This window comes from Chenopodium quinoa, unplaced genomic scaffold, assembly GCF_001683475.1.
Source record: "Chenopodium quinoa cultivar QQ74 unplaced genomic scaffold, ASM168347v1, whole genome shotgun sequence".
Taxonomy (NCBI): domain Eukaryota; kingdom Viridiplantae; phylum Streptophyta; class Magnoliopsida; order Caryophyllales; family Amaranthaceae; genus Chenopodium; species Chenopodium quinoa.
Window position 1 is genome coordinate 2,939,914 of NW_018744460.1, and position 8,992 is coordinate 2,948,905.

At 31.1% G+C, this 8,992-nt stretch overlaps 1 protein-coding gene across 1 annotated transcript; it reads left to right on the forward strand.

The window, feature by feature from the left end:
- The first annotated feature begins 5,884 nt into the window (after positions 1 to 5,884).
- On the forward strand, positions 5,885 to 8,048 carry LOC110697430 (1-aminocyclopropane-1-carboxylate oxidase homolog 1-like). The gene is made up of 3 exons (XM_021874807.1): positions 5,885 to 6,612; positions 7,000 to 7,321; positions 7,398 to 8,048. The coding sequence occupies exons 1-3, from the start codon at positions 6,086 to 6,088 to the stop codon at positions 7,647 to 7,649; spliced, it is 1,101 nt and encodes a 366-aa protein (XP_021730499.1). The 5' UTR covers positions 5,885 to 6,085; the 3' UTR covers positions 7,650 to 8,048.
- The last annotated feature ends 944 nt before the right edge of the window (positions 8,049 to 8,992 follow it).

Consider the following 8,992-nt stretch of genomic DNA (forward strand, 5'->3'; position numbering starts at 1 on the left):
ATTATCGAAAAAAATCAACAATTAATTGCATTCACTACTCTTGGCTAAGTGATGCTCAAAGACAGTGTTATCCTTCTCCAAAGCATTACGACGTCGACAATACAATTTACAACTCACCCATATTCAAACACACATCAAAATATTTCACTTTAGGGGTTTATAATACCCAAAAACTCACTCATCACTTATTTTAAATATAATTTTCAACTAATATATGATACAATAAAAATTTCATAAATTCATTTGATAAACCCAAAAATCCAAACTACAATTTCATAAAACAACCAAAATAGGGCAGCAACATATAAGTCCAAATATCATCATAAAAACTTAATCAAACATGCTTCAAATGTGAAATAAAAATTAGGGCACATACATATACTTAATAACATAAAATTCATGATTTAAAATGCTTAAACAAAAATAAAAATGCAGCAGCCCCAAGTTTAATTCCAACAGCACTATTCACACAAATCACCTTAAAAACCCACCTTAAACATGAAACTAAGCTTAGCCCATAAGAGTATACACTCTAAAAACTTAATAGGTCATGTTAAACATGCATTTGGGATTAGAAATTTGACAAAACACATCATAAAAACTCTCTAATCACACACCTTTCACAGTGGATGGCAACGGCTCCTATAGTTAGTTTTAAGCCATTAAAACAAATCAAACTTGCTTAGAATCATGCCAAATTAATTAGGTGATAGCCTAACATGATACTAATTCATTTTAGGCAATAAAATCAACATAAATAATTATTTCAAAGCCTAGGAACATGTGAAACACAAGCAGTCATTACAGCACACTAATTCGAAAGTACATGCATTTAAAAGATAGAATTTTGCCTCAAACACACATAATTTGACTAAGATACAAACTCCTATATAATCCTAACATTATGATAATCTAGAAAATACATTCAATTGGTCACAAAAATAATATATTTACATGCTCATAAACTCTATCTAACATCACGTCCTAATTCACGTTGGCAGCACAGCTTGTCTCACAAAATCAGTCATTTGGTGGCCTTAAACACCTCCGAATTTTACCCATAATATATCAAGTCGATCGTAAAACAATCCTCTTCAATATTATAAAATAAAATCATTGAAATCAGGGCTCAGTCACAACCAAAAATCACCACAAAAACTGCTGTCTTATACGCACATAATCAGGTTATATAATCAGATTTTAAGTACCCAAAAGTCATCACAAAACCTAATGTAATCACATCAAAATATCATACACCAATTAGGGATTGATAGTAAGATATTTCAAGCATGAAAAACATGATTCAAACAACCACAATCACCCTAATTGTACACAAAAATCTGACATACATATCAAGAACGACAATCAACAAATTAATCTAACCCTAACATGATTTCTACCTATCAATTCAACTCTAAAACCTAGCATTTCTAATCTAAGGGAAGAAAGGCTAGTTACCTTTGATTAGGAGGCATGAAAATTCAGATTAAGAAGATAAAGGAGAAGAGCCACGAGATCAGACCACCCACGCCTAAAACAACCCTCTAGACACCCTTGTTGTTCATCCACTTTTGATGCTCCAAGGGGGATGAATAAGGCACGAAATTAGGAGCACTTGACAGCAGCAACTAGGGTTCAAATCACCCTTGAATTACCCCTTGAAACCCACGAAAAATAGAATGGAAGAAGGAAGATATGTGCTGCGTTTTTTTGGTGAAGAAAAACATGCAGATGAAAGCTTGCTATTTTATACGTAGAAAAGGAAGGAGAAGAGGAGGAGTTGAGCAGCCATAATTAGGTGTTATTACCATTGATTAGAGGAGGTTACTTAGGGTAAAATGATCAGCCACTAATCCCTCAAAGCTGCTGTGTAAATCAGCCTAAAATGGGCTCAAATGAAGCTCACAAATAAGCCTCACAATATATCGGTTCAAGGCTCCTCTTTTGGGCTTGATTGAATGATTAAATTAGTTTAGGCTTAAAATTGGGATTAAGGAAGCTAATAAACAAGCCTATCTTAATCTATTTAGTCATGAAATCTTTAAGGCAAAATCCGATCCATAAACAAATTCTAGTTGGCCCGAAACTAGACTAGGAAGGGAATGTAACGGGAGGCGATTTGATTCGCGTTTAAAAAACGATAATAATAAATTATATTATTGATATCTCAATAACAATAATATTAATAACTATAATAAGAATGAAAACAGTAATTTAAATAACAATACAAAAATATATATAAAGTTCATATTTATAGAAAAGCAACATAAAAAGACGAAATGCAAAACAATAATATTATTTACTTATAATGACCTAATTAACAAAAGGACATCATAACGAGTTTTATAAATATAAAATGAAAGAATAGTTTATAAACAATATCAATTTGATAAACGAGTTGACGGAAACACCCAATACAACTTTATTTATCGATATTGATACGGCCGTACGTAAAACGTCTTAAAACCTTAAAATCATTTCATACCTATTAAATTGGCACTTTAGTCAAGGAATCACCCATGATGACCCATATCAATTTTAATAGGTTAAATATCAAAAATACAATTTAAGTGTAACACTTATTGAATTGATGCTTAAGCTTAAGGAATCACCCTTTAAGGCTAATATCAACTCAGACAAGTCAAATATAATTGATAGGATTAAATCTCAAATATAAAACCTTTTAAATAAAACTTTTAATCGTTTTGTCAAAACATTATAATTAGGGTTTCAAAAGCTTGGGATGACACTTAAATCAAAATAACGATTTTAATAATTAAATTAACATTTCAATTTAGAAATTGAGATTTAAATTAGAAATTAGGTTTAATAGTTTGAAATGCATATAAAATAGTGGTTCGAAAATACGGAGTGTTACAAATATCACAAATTTTATTAGATAAATATATATTTAGTAAAATAGTTTATTCGAAAAAATACAAACAAAATATGCATCGCACGAGCTTCATCTAGTACGAGTATAAAATAGATTAAGTTTCAGCCTGTTGGCTTTCGATCTATTCTATCCAAAAAATAGTTTATTAAAAAGTATCTCAAGTGACGGAAGCAGTGACAATATAACTCAAAAGCAACTACGATGAATTTATTACGTGCGAAAAAAGAAAAAAAAAATTGATCACTCAAAAACAAACACTTTTTAAAATAATACTTGTACAGTACTTGTTTTCTCTGTAATTCCTTGGAGTCCAAGAAAATGAGACAGAGGATCATATTAGCTTCAATAATAATACATTAATAGTATAATACGTAATGATGCTTTAATATCTTTGTCACTTTGCTACAATAAGAAATTAAATAATTTTTCGATATTTGATATTTTTAGTTGTTGTACCATTTTGATTTTAACTTTATTCATATATTTTATTTTTATCTTAACTAGGTAATTATATAATGAAAAATAATAATTTGTCACTTTGCTTCAATAAGAAATTTAATGATTTCTTGATATTTTTTATTGTACCATTATGATTTTAACATTATATATGTATTTTATTTTTTTCTTCATTAGGTAATTATATAATGAAATAAATTCTTATGTTCTTATGTGTGTTTACAGCCATGACATGGGCAGCGTAGACGAGCCGGAATATGAGTGTTTTTGATGCTCCTCCTCACGATCCGAAACAGCTAGCAATTGGCTTTGTAAATTATACTCGCGAGTATATGCACTACTCTCACAAAGTACATGGTCGTGTTGTAGGTGGAGGTGGGGGAGGGATTGTGATAGAACAATGTATACTACAAGAGGGGGGGTGAATTGTAGTGTATGTAGACTATGGTAAATTTTGCGGAATTAAATCTACTACTAAGAGAAAAGACACTGAGATAGGCAATGAATAAATTCACTATGTAAAAATGATTTACAATCACTAATACGTTGCCTAGACTCAAGTTCCGTGAGGAACTCAAGTTACCCAACTGTGATCCCTCAATCACAGTTTCTCACACTTTGTGATTCTACTCCGAATCACTTGTACAGTGTAAACAACTCTCTCAAATCTCACACTTTACAACTCTCACAACCCAAACCCAATTACACAATGATTACAAGTATTTTCTAAAGAACTTAAGAGACTAAGGATGGAAGGAACTTCTCTTTTAAACACTTTGAAACTCTATGCTCAGAATACTTAAGATTGTTTTTCCACGCTTTCAAAACTTAACGTTGATCTGTTTTTATAGGGAGATTATCCAAGCTTCCATCATGTTCCTACTTCCCCCTCAATCCCACGTTCACCTATACTGGGAAGTTGGGATGTAAGTGGAGGAAGTTGAGAACCATGATTTCACTAACTTGACTCCCAAATCCAACGTGCATCCTGTTTTTAAGCAAACAGAATTTTACCAAGTCAAAAATCAGTTTAAAAGAACATTTATTAAAAAGATAAATATTTATTTATTAAAAAGATATTTAAACAATTAATTAATTTAAAATAAATTTATCTTTTAAATTAAAGAATTATTTAGATTTTATTTATTTATAAAATAAATCTTTTCAACTGATTTTATCCCAATATTTTCAAACTGATTTTATCTCTTCCTTAAATTAAGGATTTTGAAAACTGTTAAAAACTTTTCTGAGTCATCCGTCAATCGTCAAGTTCCTTCAGGAACTTCAGGTTCCTTCAGGAACTTCATGTTTCTTCTTAGTTCCTTCCAACACTTTTGTTTCTTAAGTTCATACACTGAGTAACTAAGTATATAGAGATATGAGGACATCTTGAAAGCTTGCATTCATCATCAAGTCTTCCAAACTTTGTTGTTCCTACTCCGGAACATATTACTTCAAACCTGAATCTTCTGCTTAACCAAGACTCTTTTAAACATCATTAGTCGGAGTTTGTTTTACGTAAGTCAATCATCAAAATATAAGGTAGTCAATTCAACAGATTGGCACCTGGATAAAGCCTCCAAATGGCACTGTAAAGGTGAACACTGATGCTGCAATTCTGCCTAATGGTACGGTGGGGCTGGGAGTAGTAGCCAGAAACAGTGAGGGTGCTATCCTATTTACAGGTACGAAAAGATTGAAAGGGAATTGGGAACCTAGTGTTTCGGAGGCTGCTGCCATGTACTATGGTTTGGAATTGGCCAAGCGTTTTGATGTGGACAATGTGTGGCTAGAGAGTGACGCCCTTGGTGTGGTTCAAAAAGTACGGGCTAAGAGAGTTGGTTTTAACTATGTTTTCTTGTTTGTTAGTAGAGTTATCAGTTTATGTTCGTTTTTCTCTTCGTTTTTTTGTAGTCATGTTAAACATGGAGGAAATACGGTGGCTCATTTAATTGTTAGAAATGAGGTGAACACCGGCAATGAGCTTGTAAGTTTTGCCCCATTCTCTGAAAGTCTCTTAAGGCTTGCGGAAATGGATTCTTAATATTATTTATGTGACTGCTTTTCCTCACAAAAAAAAAAATATTAATGTATATTTTCAAAATGTCAGTTTATATATATATATATATATATATTTTTAAAATAATTGACAATTTAGTAAAAGTTAAGTTATGCATTAACAATTCTTGTAAAAAAATGTGTATTAACAAACATACACAATCAAAATAAAATAACTCATAATACTCCCTCCGTCCCTTTCTTAGAAGCTTATTTCTAATATTTATTACTCACATAATAAAAAGAAATAAGCTTCTAATTTAAGGACGGATAGAGTACTGAATAATTAAGCAGAAAAAATACCCCATCATTTGTAAGTTAAAAAAATATTTCATCATTAATTTATTATCGTGGTTTAATTTTTAAAAGGCTCGCGCCTGATTAATTTATTTTTGTATTGTGCTTAATCGGCCCTTAGCAAATTGTGATGGTCTAACCCACGTGTGCCGGCTTTACATAGGTACTAGGTTAAAAGTCATCTTTTTAGTCAATTATTGTTAGATATACTCCTTGGAGTCCAAGAAAAGAAAATAGACGTAGTGGAAAAACCGAAAAGGCAACACTTTATTCTTGTCACTTAATAGCAGCCTTTGCAAAATGCAACCATAAACAAGTATATAAATCCTGATATTACATTCCAAGTGTATTAACCTTAGCCAACCAAAACAATATAAGATGTTAACTAATATGGGTGACCGAGAAGCACAATTAAGAGCATTTGATGAAACAAAATTAGGAGTTAAAGGAATTGTTGATGCTGGTGTTACTACCATTCCTTCCATCTTCATTCACCCAATTTCTAAACGACCATTACCTCAAAAAACAAACACTACTAATGTTGATGATGCTAGGTTTCAATTTCCAATCATTGATCTTCGTGTGAGCGAAAATGATTTGGATCATAAGAAGAAGGTTGTCGATAAGATTAGAGAAGCCTCGGAGACATGGGGATTTTTTCAAGTTATAAATCATGGGATTTCTGATGAAGTTACGGAGGATACATTCAAAGGAGTAAAAGAGTTTTTTGAGCTTGATGATGAGGTTAAGAAGGGTTATTATTCAAGAGATTATGCCAATAAGAAGGTTACTTATCATAGCAATACTGATCTTTACACCGGGCTTGCAACTAATTGGAGAGACACTATTGCTTGTACGATGGTTCCTAATCCTCCTCATCCCGATGAATTCCCTCCTCCTTGCAGGTTTGTCCCTTCTCATAACTCTTTCGGCTTTTTGTATCCAAAATTAGTTATCACATTGTTTCATCTTCTAGGGAAACAATATGATATAAAGTGTAAAAATATCATTTATTATCATAAAATTGTATTATTATAGTCCTTGAGTTCTTTCATCACTTTTAAAGTAAAAGCACGGTAAAAATTTATAGTTATAAACGTGCACACAATCTAATTTACAAGAGGTCGGTAACAATTGATTTAAAATTCCAAACTATAAATTCTACACATATTATGAAGTATTGTGTGTAGTAAAACTATTTTACAAATTTTGTTCAAAAAAAAAAATAACTATTTTATATGAAGTATAACGTCATATATCATCATAAGTTAAAATTTGATTATGAAATGCAGGGAGATACTACCGGAGTATACAAGTCAAGTGATGAAACTTGGAAAAGTGTTATTTGGGCTATTATCAGAGTCACTTGGGCTGCAACAAACCCATTTATGTGACATTGGTTGTGCCGAAGGGCTAAACGTTGTGGGTCAATATTATCCGGCTTGTCCACAACCCGAATTGACAATGGGTACCGCAAAACATGCTGATAGTGTCTTTTTAACTATTTTGTTACAAGATCAAATTGGTGGTCTCCAAGTTCTTCATCAAGACCATTGGGTCGATGTTCCTCCTACTCCTGGAGCTTTAGTCATTAATATAGGCGATCACTTACAGGTAAATAATTTTAAATGTATATTTTGAGATAACAAACAATTGAGTTACGAGTTTAATGCATAGTTTTTAATTTCAGTTGGTATCAAACGACAAATTTAAAAGTGTGGAACACAAAGTACTAGCTAACTACAAAGGACCAAGAATATCAGTGGCATCCTTTTTCACCACATTTTATCAAGAGACTTCTACAAGGTTTGGACCCATCAAAGAATTATTATCAGAAGAAAATCCTCCAAAGTATCGTGAGAATACGGCGAAAGAGTATAATACCTACTTCCTGGAAAAAGGACTTGATGGCACCTTTCCCCTCCTACATTTCAGGCTTTGATCTACATTTATTTAAGTTCGTGCAAGTACTCCCTCTGTCCTTTAGAGAGGGATTGGCGAGCATATATTTCACTACATACATTTTATGTGAACCTTTTTGAATTTTCAAAGTTCAATTGGTTTATTTAACTTGTTGGACATGGTTATGTTTAGTGATAGTTAGTGGTATTACACAGTTTTACCATGCCTTCTTAAGTGTGGATTTTACGTGTAAGTTTATAATTAATGTCGAATATTATGGGTAAATTAGAGGGTCATTAGGCTTCCAACTTGTTTCATTAAGTTTCTGTTTTGATTTTTAATAAGTTATTGGTTTGTTGTGGCAAAAATTTTAGAAAATTGTTGAGTACTTAACTATTTATGCACGATTTTAAACAATGTTATTACGTTGCATGTCTTTCGTTTTATATGTAAACTAGTTATGGCAAAGGCAATATCTTGAGTTTTTAGTTATGATTTGAAATTATTATCTTTAATAAATAAATAATATTTCAATTTAACTTTATTTGATTTAATATTAAATGATATCACTTAACTGACATGTTTTTTCCTTTTTTACCTTTTACGGAGTATTAGCAAATAAACGACTAGAATGCCTAGTTTTGCGTGCAGGAAATTGCCTCTGTTTGCGTGCTTCGGTTTTGAGCCGTGAAAATTGCTCGGTTAAAAAAATAAATATAGGTGCCGATCAAATGACAATTTTATTTCACAATTTGAAAATTCTATTTTAAAAGAGCAATTAGTAAAGTGTTTAACTGGTTTTAAAAAAACGTAAATTGTTTAACTTGCAATTGTCAAATGTTCTTACGAGTAAAGAAAATGGATAAAATATGTGGTACTTCTTTTTTTTTTTTTTTTTTTTATAAATAAATCAATTTATTTATAAAATCACCTTACGATATCTACAAATAAAATATAAATTTAACAAATACATAAACATTGAGTCAATCAATTAAAGAGGGGATCATTTAGTGGGGAGTAAAATAGTAAAATTTACAAGTTTATAAGAAGAGGAATAGAGCAAGTAATAAAATATGGCCGCAAAAGGAAAAGCGAAACATGTAATTATATACGTAATAAGTCTTGTGTAAGGCAGGTGTACGTTAATTTTATTGTAAGACAGTCAGTTTGAGAATAATTTTAACTTTTGTTATGATAACTTTAACTAAATTAACCACTTAAAGAGTAACTTTTAATTTGTCGTTGGTTTGAATTTTATTTTTATGTGTAATTTTTTATAAATTCTTGATTACATACTATAAAGGTTAAATAGTATTAATCTAATACATTTTAAATTTTTTTGTAAGATAAAATTTATTAAAAATAATAAATTTTGTAGTATAA

Coding starts and splice junctions, on each gene's coding strand:
- LOC110697430 (XM_021874807.1), top strand. CDS start 6,086: ATGTTAACTAATATGGGTGACCGAGAAGCACAATTAAGAGCATTTGAT. Junction 6,613..6,999: donor GAATTCCCTCCTCCTTGCAG/GTTTGTCCCTTC, acceptor TATGAAATGCAG/GGAGATACTACCGGAGTATA. Junction 7,322..7,397: donor ATATAGGCGATCACTTACAG/GTAAATAATTTT, acceptor TTTTAATTTCAG/TTGGTATCAAACGACAAATT.